The sequence below is a fragment of the Lycium ferocissimum genome, chromosome 7 (genome assembly GCF_029784015.1).
Source record: "Lycium ferocissimum isolate CSIRO_LF1 chromosome 7, AGI_CSIRO_Lferr_CH_V1, whole genome shotgun sequence".
Lineage (NCBI taxonomy): Eukaryota > Viridiplantae > Streptophyta > Magnoliopsida > Solanales > Solanaceae > Lycium > Lycium ferocissimum.
Genome location: NC_081348.1, coordinates 29,870,899 through 29,885,894, shown reverse-complemented (window position 1 = coordinate 29,885,894; position 14,996 = coordinate 29,870,899). Strand labels below are relative to the sequence as shown.

General features: G+C 33.0%; 2 protein-coding genes across 2 annotated transcripts; both read right to left on the bottom strand.

Annotated features, from left to right (window-relative positions):
• Positions 1-246: 246 nt before the first annotated feature.
• LOC132062692 (protein SRC2-like) lies at positions 247-1,229 on the bottom strand. The gene has a single exon (XM_059455222.1). The coding sequence runs from the start codon at positions 1,109-1,111 to the stop codon at positions 305-307; it is 807 nt and encodes a 268-aa protein (XP_059311205.1). The 5' UTR covers positions 1,112-1,229; the 3' UTR covers positions 247-304.
• A 9,581-nt stretch (positions 1,230-10,810) lies between these two features.
• On the bottom strand, positions 10,811-11,985 carry LOC132064257 (protein SRC2-like). The gene has a single exon (XM_059457172.1). It carries the CDS (start codon positions 11,849-11,851, stop codon positions 10,988-10,990), a length of 864 nt encoding a protein of 287 aa, XP_059313155.1. The 5' UTR covers positions 11,852-11,985; the 3' UTR covers positions 10,811-10,987.
• Between the last annotated feature and the right edge of the window lie 3,011 nt (positions 11,986-14,996).

The window sequence follows — 14,996 nt, the reverse complement described above, 5'->3', positions numbered from 1 at the left end:
TGTTTTGCAAACATCAAAGTGCGATTGAAGAGTTAAAACAGAGAGTTCAAAGAGAGGGATGGGGACCGAGAAACCTGATAACATTAAGGTCAAACTCTTGTTTGAAAAATTGTTCTCAAGAGAACTAAATTAAAATAACAAATAGTCTTAGGAACTAAAAGCATATTCAGCTAGAAAATCCTAGCAAGTACTAGTCAAACGATATAAAAATCTTCCAAAATCTACCGAAGTGCCCAACCTTATTACATCTCAAAAGACTAAAAAAACAAAGAAAATTGAAAATTTACAAACTGAGAAAATCAAACTAAAACTTAAAGCCGCCACCCATATCATCCATAGCATCTCTATATCCATCACCATAAGCAGACATCTCTCCAACATCCGAAACCATATCTCCAACCAACAAACCATCAAGCAATCCTGCACCCAGCCCTAACCCGAATCCGTCAAGATATCCGTAACCAGGTTGTTTTACTGGTGGATACCCGTACCCTGGTTGTTGGGGCGGATATCCATAACCCGGTGCAACAGCTGGTGGGTATCCACCTGGTGGGTACCCACCTTGATATCCGTATCCTGGATTTTGCTGATTATAAGCCATTCCAGGATATGTATTACCATGCATTGGTGCAGGATAAGCTGTGACAGGCTCATGATATACATCTATTTTTTGCTCAGGTGCTGTAAATTTTTCTCCAAACTTGTAGGAAAATTTCAGGGTGCCTTTTGGTTTACCGCTTACTGTTATAACTGGATAGGCAACAAACCTCTCGGCTGTGCTTCCATTAGAGGTGGACTGATTAAACAGGTCATGAATAGGAACAGAGACTTCACCAATTTCTTTCTCACCTAAAGTGCGTTCAGATTTGAGACGAATGATTAAGTAAAGCCCTGGTTTTGTAAGGGAAGATTCATCAAGAGTGAATGTCATGTAGTGATTCCACTTGGGGTTTGTGCCACTGTTCTTGTCGATGAAGGTTTTCTGCTTATGGGACTTGATGGAGTAGCTGGAGATGGAGCCTTCTGCATAAACATCCATTTTTGAGAAAGTATTGACATTCTTGATGTTCTCTGCGGAGATCACTTTGATGTCTAATGGACGTAATTCCATTGCTATAATTGAGTTGTTGAAGTAGCCTAGCGAAGAAGAGTTTTAGAGAGAAATTTGGAGAATGAAAATAGTCGTGAGAACTCAGAAAATTGTTGTGTCTGTGTATTCTGTTTACGGAGAATTGGAAGAATTTATTTATAGGGACTGATAAAGAGGAAGGAGATGAACAGGAAGGTTCTAACCTTTAGAGTTTTGGCTTAATTTTATTACCATATTTGGATTTTATTTTTTTCTTGAAGGAAGGAAACAATTTACCATATTTGGTTTTACTTTTCCCAAAAGAAAAATTTTAATATTCCATATTTGGGTAACCTTTTTTTTAATTAAGCCACATCAGTAGTGGGGGGTCCAGTTCATTTCTGCAATAAGAGTACAAGAAGAGGAAGATAGTCCTTTCCTCTGTGAGGGATAATGAGAACGAATAATTCATCCTTGTACAAAATGTGCCCTATGCTATTGTTACAACTTTGAGGATTGCCTATATAGAAGTATCGATCACCTAGCATGTACCCATAAGGTAAGGAAGTAGAAATAAATCCAGTAGCTCATGTCAAGAAATTGAAGTGCCCCTTTCTGATTCTGATCTTGAAATTAGGAGTGCCTTCTCTATCATTCTTCAAAGCAGCTTTCACTTGTCTGGGCAAAGAAAAAACCTATATGAAGAAGGTTTCATGTTTCTCCATAACTCCAATGTTTGCTATTAAGTCAGCAACTTCATTTGCTTCTCTGAAGCAGTATTGAATCTGAAAATTGCCATTTCCATATTTTCCAATCTGCATAACAATGTCATGAACTTGCCACATGATATTGTTCTTTCCATTTATCATGTTCACCATCATTAGAGAGTCCAATGATAACCTCATGATAGTTATTACTAACACACCACTAAAGCCCATTAAGAATAGCATCACCCTCTGCCATGTTGTTGCTACATTTGCCATAGTAAGAGTAGAAGGCCATTTTCATATTACCTTGATGATCTTTAAGAATTCCTCCTCCTCCTGTCTCTCCTAGATTCCCTTTTGAGCATCCATCAGTACTCAACTTATGAGTGTTATCAGGTGGTTTTTGCCACTTGATCATCATATTTGAGTAACCTCTTTCTTGGAGAAAAAGGTTTTAGACCTCTATAAATTGAAGAATCCTCTTATACAACATAAACATAAGAACATCCACAATGTAGTCTTTTAGATTTAAGAGTTTTGTTTAGGGGAGATTATTCTCTCAATAGTTCTTATGCTTTTTTATTAATTTTTAATGTAGGTCACTTGACCAAACCATATAAGAATATTATGCTTATTTATTATAATTCTTTTTGTTATCCGACTTATCGCCGTTAAAGGTTTGCAATTGTTAGCTTCCGCATGACACCATGTCATTTCGATCCCAACAAATTGTATCAGCGCCAAGTTCGACAAGGTTGAAGACAAGTTCAAAATGAGTTCTAATCAAGAGCAACCAATTTGATGATAACGAAGTTTTTTGTCAAAAAAAAAAAAGAGGTCCAAAATACTACATGTGGAGATGAATTTTTCAATCATATCAACAATCCTACTGTTGCTGTGCATCTTTCAAAACAAAAAAAAAAGTATTTTTAACCCATGCTTGGGCTCCAATTTTCAATTCATTCTTACCTTTTTAACGCATGAGCTCCAATTATTAACCATTGCTTACTTTTGATGCTTGGGCCAATTTCAATCCATGTTTACTTTTAACCCATGAGCTCCACTTTCAACCTGTGCTCACTTTTAACGCACAAGACTCAAATTTTTAACCCATAATGTTTTTAACCATGGCAAGCAGCAGTGATGAAGATTATGTGAAGAAGACAGATCAAGTTTTGTCAAGAAAATTCAGGCCAAACGAGAAATTTGTTGGGGTTTTGCCTAGATTTTCTTACCATATTTGGATTTTACCCTTTCTTGAAGGAGGGACAAAGAGTTACCATATTTGGTTTTACTTTTTCCAAAAGGAAAATTTTAATATTTCATATTTGAGTACTCTCTTTCTTGGAGGAAAAGGTTTTAGATCTCTATAAATTGTAGAATTCCTCTCATGCAACATACACATAAGAACATCTATAATGTAGTCTTTTAGGGTTAAGAGTTTTGTTTAGGGGAAAATTATTCTCTTAATAGGTTTATGCTTTTTTATATTAGTTTTTCAAGACGTAGGTCACTTGACCAAATCACATAATAATATTATGCATTTTTAGTGTATTTTTTTGTTGTCTGATTTATCATCATTCAAGATTTGTAACTGTTACCTTTTGCATGACGCTTGATTATTTCGATCCCAACACTAGCTAACCGACTCAAGTTGCAGTAAAGTACTAAGGATTGCTTACCCCCTGTTTGGATGTTTTTTTCCCGTGTTCATTATTGTATTGTTTGTATGAAACCATGCTTGTTTTCATCGTTCTTAAAATTATGTGTTGTAAACCCGTTGTAATTCTACATAAGCATGAAAAAGTCCAACTTTTATAACTATAGTTTTGGTGATTTTTGCGTGGTTACATATTTTATTATTCCATTAATACCCCCAATCCCCACACCCAATCCCACCCACACTCCACCAACCCCCAACCCTCCTCCACCACCCCTCACCGCCACCCACCCCATCCCCACCCGCCCACCCCCTCCATCACACCCTTCCCTCCCCCCCCCCCCCCCCCCCCAATCCCATCCACCACCCATTTATTTTTTAAAGTTCGTATTTTATCTTTTATCTTAGTTTTATTAATATATATGAACTACGTTTGTAATTATGAATTAAGGGTAATTTAGTAAACTAATATGTTATTATATAGTATCATAAAGTTAAACCAAATAATAAAAATGTTATTAAACTACAACTATCTAAACATCGTATTCATTGATAAAGTATAATTCAATATGATACCGTACATTATGAAACCATAGGTAATGACACTATGTTATTAACATAGTGTTAGCCGCGAGACTAATTTATTGGTAAGTAAGCAATGACTATACATTAAATTCAGGGTCAGATCTTTATCATGCCGTTTAAGTTGTTAAAAGATTCTTTTCCCCTGGTTTAGGATTATAAATTCAGAATGCAGTGTCAAAAATTTAGAATTTGTCTCTTTTCCGCGGGGTCGTTTGGTTTGAGGCATAAGTCAGGTTAGTTTAGGTATAAAACTTGGTATTGCTTTATATTATATTTAGAACGATATATAAATGGGAAAATTTCATAAATATACAATTTGCTCACTTACATTGCAAAAAAATAGCTCAAAATTTACATTGTAAAGCTTTAACCCACACTTATATACATATACACGTATATACACCCATATGCAATATTATAACATATATCTATGTACACCCATATACAATATTATAACATATTTCCATATACACCCATATACAATATTATAAAATATATCCATATACACCCATATACAATATTATAACATATATCCATATACAACCATATACAATATTATAACATATATCCATATACACCCATATACAATATTATAACATATATCTATATACACCCATATACAATCCTATACAATGTTATACAATATTATACACCCATAATATTATACAATATTATACACCCATATACAATATTGTACGCCCATATACAATATTATACATCCATATACAACAACCACAACGCCGCCGCCACTGCTCCATCTCCGGCCAAACAACCTGGACCAAACACAACGTCGGCGGAATAGATCTAGGGTTTCGATAGCAGTAGGAGATGGGGGAGAGAGAGGCGAACTAGATCTAGGGTTTCGCCGGCATTTTTGGCCACCGCCGCTAACTAGATCTAGGGTTTTGGGGAGGAGAGAGAGCGAGAGAGAAGGATTTCCATGGCGGCGGCTGCGATGTGTAGTGGCCACCGCCGCGAGCTAGATCTAGGGTTTGGGGAGGAGAGAGAGCGAGAGAGAAGGACTTCTTCGGCCGCCCGCGCCGACGGCGACGCGTGTGCGGTGGTGGGTGGCGACCGGAGGTAGAGAGAGGGGAGGAGAGAGAGAAGGGTGGGTTAGTTTTTGACAAGTAATTTTTTTTAAACCGAAGATGGCATTTCTTGTGGGCAAGAAACTCAAATATGGGCTAAATTTGATAGCATTGGTACCCCAATTGATACTGAGTGTAATTATCTCTATATAAATTAATACAGGGATGAGTTTATTGAAATTACAGCATTATTTTATACGAGATATAACATTTGGAATAAATAATACATAATCCATCGATAAGAGTATCTAAAGACGGAAACGCCTTCACAACAGGTAATTCCTAACAGTACCCATATAACAATCTTTGTGTTATTTATTTTTTGCATAACAATCTCGATATATTCCCGTACGAATAATTCATGTATTACAATCTGTATGACTAATACACCAACCAGAGTATTAAATTTTAAATTAGTGCAAGATTCAATATTTGAAACATTCAATAAGCTAATAAAAATATTTAAATAAATACTCTTGTAGTTACAGTTATGCGATACTCATGTTTCTTAAAGTGATTAAGAAGGTGTTTGGCTAAGCTTATAAGCTAGTCATACCAGCTTATAAGCACTTTTTGGCTTATTTGCGTGTTTGGTAAAAATAAAAGTGCTTATAAGCTAAATTAAGCAATAAGACATAAGTTGGTCTCCCCCAAACTTATTAATTTTTAGCTTATAAGCACTTTTAGTTTGACCAAGACTTTTATTATTCATCCGTAATATTATTTTGTAATCTCTGAAATACCCTTAACTTGTAAGCTCTTTTAGTTTGACTAAGACTTTTACTACTGTATCCCTAATATTATTTTGTAATCCCTGAAATACCCTTACTCTAACAAAACCCCTAACCCTCTCCATCACGTCATTTCCTCACCCTACGTCTTTAAAAATTAAAACCCAGCAACTCGTGATTTGATTACTCAGAATTTTTATCACAGTTGAATATTTCAATTTAAGTAGCAACAAACCAAATTTCATTAATTGCATATGTGTTTCTTCTATTCAAATGTTTTGTGTACTATTTGAGTACGTTATCCTAACGAATTTTAGTACAATTATTAAGTATTTTATTAAAGCTTATGATTGTAATTTTGCTTATCATAAAATAATTTATATTCATAAGAAATAATTTTATCTTTACGTTAAAAATAAATAAGGCTTAAATTATTTTGTATTTGAATTAATTTGGAATTTACGTTCTTATTAGTATAAACAACTTTAAGGGTATTTAAGTCATTCTAAAAAAAATGCTTATCATCACTTTTTTGCCAAACACTTCAGCAACCTATTATCAGTTTCAGTAATTTTATCCAAACGCTTAACTGCTTATTTATTAAATCAGCTTCAACACTTAAAAATACTTATCAGCACTTAATGCTTATCAGCTACTTTAAATCAGCTAAGCCAAACGGGCTCTAACATCTATCCTAATAAAGATGCTTTTTTTCTTTCTTTTTCGGGGGTGGCTTAATACTATTGGGGGCGTAAAGCCAAGTTGTAATGAGAAGCCTTAATTCTTTTTTTTTTTCTTTCAAATATATAGATATTAATTGAAATCGATTTTCTAGCTTTTTCAGATGCAAAGATATGAATAATTATTTTACAATCGGTTCTTGATTTGAAATCTATTTTTTAACTTTTACTACAAAATTCTCATTTAATATTCATCTCATTTGCAATTTCCGTAGCAAAAACCACAATAAATACAAATCATTCTTCTTTATAATTCTTTTTTAAAATTAAACGTCTTAGTTGATCTATGACAACATCAATCTTTTGATAAAGAAGTTTTACTAACTGAATTATCTATAAATAGTATATCATACCAATCATAATGATATTACTTGTGAGATTTATTCCATAAATTGTGCACACACGGTAAATGATATTGGGTGCCTTCTTTTTTTTGGGTCAAGCGATTAAATACAGTTTCTTTTCTTTCAATGTAAAAAGTGTACCTTTTTAGGTTGAAAATACTTTTTATTTTTTTTTCTTTCAAAAAGTTAGACAATATACAATGTCATCAGGATAAATATATTTTACAATATCATGTCATTTTTATTTATTGTTTTTAATTATTATATAGTAGATAGCATATTTTATTTATGACCTAATAGTATAAAAAAATCATTTACATTTGATAACGTATAAAACTTAAACTCAAAAAAACCCCTTAACGGTAAAAATGGGGGCCCCCAAAGGGCACTGTTTTTTTGTGACCGTTCCTTTGGATAGCTACAAAATATTGGAGTCCAGAATCAAAATGACTCAATAAAAAATCAAGTGAATCAAAATACCTCAACAAAAAAAAAAGGGAAAAGGGCCTGATTTGCCCCTCTACTTTGCGAAATAGTTCACATTTGCCCTCCGTTATACTATGCGATCAAAAATACCCCTGACGTTAGTATAGTTGTTAAAAATACCCCTACTTTTAACAGATGTCCAGCATGGCGAATTCCCAGCTATTACAATCCTACATGGCCTGACATTTTGGGTGAGATGGAGGCCATGTGGCACGCCACCTCACCACCGGATCTGTTTTTTTTTTTTTTTTAAAAAAAAAAAACTAAGGTGCCGTTTGGCCATAAAAATTATTCACTTTTTTCCGAAATTTTTTTTCACTTTTTTTCGAAATCAGCGTTTGGCCATGAAAATTCCGAATACAACTTGAAGTTGTATTCCGGAATACCAAAAACTCAAAAACTTGTTTTTTAAAAAAAAATTCACTTTTTGACAACTCCATTTCACCAAAAATTACAATTTCAAAAACTATGGCCAAACACAACTCCAACTCCAAAATTCCAAAAAATTTTTTTTTTTTTTTTTTGGTATCTATGGACAAACGGGGCCTAAATCTTAATTTTTTTTTCTTATGAAAAAGGAAAAACTTTGAATAAGAAAAAAAAATTAAGATTTAGGCCCCGTTTGTCCATAAATACCAAAAAAAAAATTCACTTTTTTTTGAAATTTTGGAGTTGGAGTTGTGTTTGGCCATAGTTTTTGAAATTATAGTTTTTGGTGAAATGTAGTTGTAAAAAAGTGAATTTTTTTTTAAAAACAAGTTTTTGAGTTTTTGGTATTCCGGAATACAACTTCAAGTTGTATTCGGAATTTTCATGGCCAAACAGCACCTTAGTTTTTTAAAAAAAAAAAAAAAAAAAAAAAAAAGCAAATCCGGTGGTGAGGTGGCGCGCCACATGGCCTCCATCTCACCCAAAATGTTAGGCCATGTAGGATTGTAATAGCTGGGAATTCGCCATGCTGGACATCTGTTAAAAGTAGGGGTATTTTTAACAACTATACTAACGTCAGGGGTATTTTTGGTCGCATAGTATAACGGAGGGCAAATGTGAACTATTTCGCAAAGTAGAGGGGCAAATGTGCCCTTTTCCCAAAAAAAAAGTTACAAAACTACTTTTAGCGCAGTAAAAGTTTTTTTTTTTTTTGTATAGCGCAGTATTTTACTGCGCTATAGCGAGCACTAAAAAAAAAATTTGGTAAACTTTTTTTTTTTGCAACATTTAGTTTGTTTTTTCATACTTTGACCAACGATTAGTCGTGTGTCAAGACTCCGAAACGTTAATATTTTATATAGAACCTGATTTTTTTTTTTTTGAGTACAATAATGTAGGCTCAATACATCAAGGATACGTAGACGTTCGAATCGTCATTTTAGGGGTTGAAAAGGTGCCCGAAGTAAATTTTGTTTGAAAAAACTTAGTGTTTTTTTGCCTTTTTTTTTTTTTTGGTAACACTTAGTGTTTTTTCCATACTTTGACCAATAACTAGTCGTGTGTCAAGACTCCGAAACGTCAATATTTTATATAGAACCTAATATTTTTTTTCGCGTATAATAATGTAGGCCCAATACATCAAGAATATGTAGACGTTCGGATAGTCATTTTAGGGGTTGAAAAGATGCTTGAAGTAAATTTTATTTGAAAAACTTAGTGTTTTTTGGCCAACTTTTTTTTTTTTTTTTTGGTAACACTTAGTGTTTTTTTTCATATTTTGACCAATGATTAGTCGTGTGTCAAGACTCCAAAACGTCAATATTTTATATAGAACCTGATATTTTTTTCTGCGTACACTAATATAGGCTCAATATATCAAGGATACGTAAACATTCGGATCGTCATTTTAAGAGTTGAAAAGGTGCCCGAAGTAAGTTTTGTTTGAAAACTTTAAGTTTGAGTGTTCTATATACATAGACGTCCATTTTTATCTGAAGACTTGTTGTCATTAGCTTAAATTTTTTTATTTTTAGAGTTTAGATTTAAGTGTGTTATTTTTTAATGCGTAACTTTATTGCGCTCGAACATCCGATTTACGCGATTTCTTTTTGCAATATATTCGAAATAAAGTTACGCATTAAAAAATAACACACTTACAAAACACTTAATGTTTTTTTCCATAAAAAGATCGCAACATCTTATTTTAATAAATCTTTTTTTTTTTTTGCAACACTTAGAGTCCTCTTTTCCATACTTTGACCAACGATTAGTCGCGTAACAAGACATAGAACTTGATTTTTTTTCTGCGTATTATAATGTAGGCTCAATACATTAAGGATACATAAGCGTTCGGATCGTCGTTTTAGGGATTGAAAAGATACCCGAAGTAAATTTTGTTTGGAAACTTTAGATTTAAGTGTTTTATTTTTTAAGATTTTGATTTAAGCATGTTATTTTTTAATCAAGACATAATTTTATTTTGAATATAAATCTAATTCAATTTGATAAAAAAGTATTTAAAAAATATAGGGAGAAAAGCTAATTGTAAAGTGATCAAATTTTAGATGGTCATAACTTTACGCTCGGACGTTCGATTTACGCGATTTTTTTTATTTTGGGTATCTTCCCGAGATCTATGCTGACAAACGCCGCAAGACGGTTTGGCCGAGCCGATTTTTATAAAAACACCTTTTATCCCATTCAATTTCAATTTTCCATCAAATTGGCGTGAAATTTTCAGTTTTATTTACTTATAATATGATGATACGCAATAGATTTCAACGTAAAAATCCCGAAATAATGTAACTGTGAATGTCAATTTAACTTCTGTGATTTCAATTTTTGAAAATAAAGCTGACTAATTTTCTCGACATATAAAGTTGATTAAAATAACCTTACAGTCAAACACTAAATTTTTTCAAACAAAACTTACTTCGAGCATCTTTTCAACCCCTATTGAGCCTACATTATTGTAGGCAGAAAAAAATATCAAATTCTATATAAAATATTAACATTTCGAAGTCTTAACACACGACTAATCGTTGATCAAAGTATAAAAAAACACATTAAATGTTGCAAAAAAAAAAAGTTTACCAATTTTTTTTTTAATGCTCAGTATAGCACAGTATTTTACTGCATTATATATATATAAAAAAAAAATCTTTAGCGCAATATTTTACTGCGATAAAGATAATTTTATAATTTTTTTTATTGGGATAATTTTAGTTCACTTAATTTTTTATTGAGTCATTTTGATTCCGGACTCCAAAATATTATGGGCATTCAAGTGGAAATTAAAGGGCCGGACTCCAAAATATTGTGGGCATTCAAGTGGAAATTAAAGGGCCTTTTGCCTGAGATGGAGACTCATGGAGTAAATCAGGATTCAGTTGGCATCATTATTTGTCAAACTCTTGTATGAAAAATTGTTCCAAGAGAATTAAATTAAACTAAAATAAAACAAGTAGTCTTAGGAACTAAAAGCATATTCAGTTAGAACATCCAAGCAAGAAGTAGTCAGTGACTCTGCAATACAAGATCTAAACATAAAAAAAAATCCTCCAAAATCTACCGAAGTTCCCAAGATTATTACATCTCAAAAGATTAAAAAGAAAATTAAAAAAAATTACAGACTTGGAAAAATAAACTAAAAATCAAAACCACCACCCATATCATCCATAGCATCTCCATACCCATCGCCATAAGCAGACATCTCTCCAACATCCGAAATCATATCTCCAACCAACAACCCACCAAGCAGTCCTGCACCCAACCCTAACCCTAATCCACCTCCTCCGAACTTGTTCTTCCTCTTAGGTGGTTGCACCGGTGGATATCCGTACCCAGGTTGTTGTACGGGTGGATACCCGTACCCTGGTTGTTGTTGTGGATATCCATAACCCGGTGCAGCACCAGCTGGTGGGTATCCTGAATACCCACCCTGATGAGCTGGAGGAGGTGGAGGATATCCATATCCTGGATTTTGCTGATTATAAGCCATTCCAGGATATGAATTACCATGCATTGGTGCAGGATAAGCTGTGACAGGCTCATGATATACATCTCTTTTTTGCTCAGGTGCTGTATATTTTTCACCAAACTTGTAGGAAAGTTTCAGGGTACCTTTTGGTTTTCCGCTTTCTGTTATAACTGGATACTCAACGAACCTCTCAGATGTGCCATCATTAGAAGTGGACTGATTAAACAGGTCATGAATAGGAACAGAGACTTCACCGATTTCTTTGTCACCTAAAGTGCGTTCAGATTTTAGACGAATGACTAAGTAAAGCCCTGGTTTTGTAAGGGAAGATTCATCAAGAGTGAATTTCATGGAGTGATTCCACTTGGGGTTTGTGCCACTGTTCTTGTCGATGAAGGTTTTCTGCTTATGGGACTTGATGGAGTAGCTGGAGATGGAGACTTCTGCATAAACATCCATTTTTGAGAAAGTATTGACATTCTTGATGTTCTCTGCGGAGATTACTTTGATGTCTAATGGACGTAATTCCATTGCTATAATTGAGTTGTTGAAGTAGCTGGCTTGCAAATAGATTCAGAAAGAAATTTGGAGAATGGAAGTAGTTGTTGAACTCAGAAAATTATTGTGTTTGTTTGTATCTGTTTACGGGGAATTGGAAGAATTTATAGGGAAGGATAAAGAGGAAGGAAATAAACAGGAAGATTCGAACAAACCGACTCAAAGTTGCAGTAAAGTACTAGGATTACTTAGCCCCAATAAAGTACTATTAATTGGAAAGTAAAGTAATGACTATACATTAAATTCAGAGGTCAGATATTTTTCGTGCCGTTTTTTAATTCAATATATTTCTTACGAAATTAAAAGATTCTATTTTCCTGGTTTAGTTATTAATATATCATTATACAATCAAAATGTAGTGTCAAGAATTTAAGATCTTACTAGTCCTTTTTGTCTCCTTTCCACGGGGTCCTTTGATTTGAGGTATAAGTCAAGTTAATTTTTGATATATAAATAAGTATTGCTTTTATATTATGTTTGGTTTCGATATTAAAATTTACATAAAGTATATCGATTTTATATTGAAAACCAAACATTATTAATACGGGTATAACAATTTCTGTATTATTCATGTATTACAATTTCCGTATAACTAATATTTGTTGCTTAAGAAAAATAATAGATACAAGGTATAGCCCCTATTTAATAAAGATAGATTGATTTTTCCCCTTAAATATTGTGGATACCTTTTAATGCTAAGGGTGTAATAGAAAACAATTATGTATTAATTTTAGTCTTGAATTTTTAAAGTGATAATTATTTTTAAATAATTTTTTTGAGCTAAAATGACAGTTAAAATGGGACGAATGACGTAAATCAAATGAAACAACCCATTGTTTAAACATCGGAGGATCGATATGTTAAATATTTAATAAACCGGTCAAAAGTAGTTAAATAAATAAATAATCTTATCATTAAAGTTAGGCTTATTTTTCTTATTACTTAAAAAGTGATAAACATCTATCCCATAAAGATGCTTTTTTTTAAAGACCGTTCCTTTGGATAGGTACCAAATTTGGTGGACATTCAAGTGGAAATTAAAGGGAAACTGTTTTGGCTTTTTCTTGATGTGGTTTAGTTCCAGAAAAAGCGAGAATGTCCCACGAATTAGTGTATGATATTTACTTATTAAGCTTTAATAAAATAGGATACGCGTTATCGGATGGGAATAGTATTTATCCCATTTCCTTATCTTTTAAGCGCCCAATTCCAAACCCACGTCGTGTCTAGTGCGTGTGCAGACTGACTTTTTAGAATATGCTTCCAAACGGACCTTATGGAATAATCTACGCACTTGGAACGAAATTTCTAAGAAATGATATCAGTTTATGACAATTTAAATAGATAGAATTAACTACTCCAGAATAAAAATTGCTATATAACTAAAACAAAACTGAATGAGTCATAAGATAATCAACTCCAAGATTTCTTAAGCACTCCTTAATCCTTATGTTTGTAGATGCAGATTTATAATTTCAATTTTATGAGTTCATGATGTTACTGAACTTATTAAGTGTTTGAGTTATTAAATTTAATATTTGTACATATTTAGTATATTTCTCAACATAGATACAAGGTTTAAGTCAAAATGTACATCCGCTCATGTATGAAAGACCAAACTATACATTAAAATGGCTTTTTCTTGACAATAAGTTATGTTAAAAAGGTCGATATTTATGTAGAATTTCTTGCATTTCTAGTTCTTTTCCTGACTAAGCTAAACCCGCACAAATATTTGATAAACAGAATAGTAATACGCTTTGACTTAAAATATGATCTTTTATTAGATGCGCTAAAACCGTATCTAAGTATTTGAAGTGTATGATCATATCTTGGGAGATTTAGATGTCTGGTCAAAATATAAAAGTCTTTTATAATTTACGCCATCTTCTATAATTTACGCCATACATAGATGGTGGAATAGGATTCTTCACTTGCACTAAAGAGCAATTTCACACCGATATTGCGTAATCTAGCGAATGGGATCATGTCAATTGTCAAATGGACGTGGCGAGACGTAAGTTTCTAGAACGTTTTAGAATTTAATTTAATAAATAGATAAAAACTTTCAAATTAAAGAAAGACATTATAAATGTAAATTTTTGTAAAAAATGCACGGAAAACTAATTTAAACCTCTTGGTAGAGTAGACGATGTACAAAGTTATACTAATTTACGAAGTTCTAATAAATTACTATATGTAGTAAATACATGTTTAGTCGGAAATATGAAAAACTAGTGTTTCAAAACAAAAGCTAGTAATGTTTGACCTTGAAGTGTGTATGTCTTACGTAAGATGATCAAATCGTCACTACCATCAAATGGAAGAGCTCTTTGAGGTATCTAAGCATTACTGAGTTCTTCGTCATATCTTTCGCAAACAAGTTATTTTCTACATCAATATAATTGGGGCCATAGTAATCTATTTCATGTAATAAGTATGACTACAGGGAAACTACTAATCCATCAGAATTACATTAACATAAACGAGCCTTATCTGTCTATTAATAACGTAAACCCTCCCATTCTAGGAAGTGCTTGTACATTTCCACTAAGAAGAAGAGCTAGGTCTTGCCACTTCCCAACGTGAATGTTCGTGGCAGAAAAGATGATTCTTACCCTATCAACTTAACTTTCTAAGGCGAATCGTTCTTCTAAGAATTTATTTTTAAGCAAAAGAAAGGATTAAGAAAACAAAAATTCATCTGCAATTAAACATCTTTTCAGTGCTGTATTCTGATATCAAGAGGAATACTATCATACTACTACTAAAGCGGGAAAAGGTTAATTCTGTTTATACTTCTTAGCTCTTTTTCTTTGAAAAAAGTTAAGTCTCTCTGACTGCTAATTTACTAGTCATGTCGAACCAAAATGACGCAATGAAACGCCAAAATTGAAACTGAGAAAGTTCCCCGTTTTTTATGCCTCTGTTGCCTATTTGTCTCTTATATCCCAAGATTCCGCTTTGATTCAGAACCTGCATGCCAACAACTTCTAAGCAGTTTTACATGATTCCAGTTTTATAGATTATAAGTAACATGTCAATTCTGAGAATCTCAAGTGGAGCTCCGGTTGTAGGAATTGGGGTGGGGGGGTAGCGGCAGACAAGAAAAAAAAAA

Excerpts from the sequence above, each read along its gene's own strand:
- LOC132064257 (XM_059457172.1), bottom strand. The coding sequence starts at position 11,851 with ATGGAATTACGTCCATTAGACATCAAAGTAATCTCCGCAGAGAACATC.
- LOC132062692 (XM_059455222.1), bottom strand. The coding sequence starts at position 1,111 with ATGGAATTACGTCCATTAGACATCAAAGTGATCTCCGCAGAGAACATC.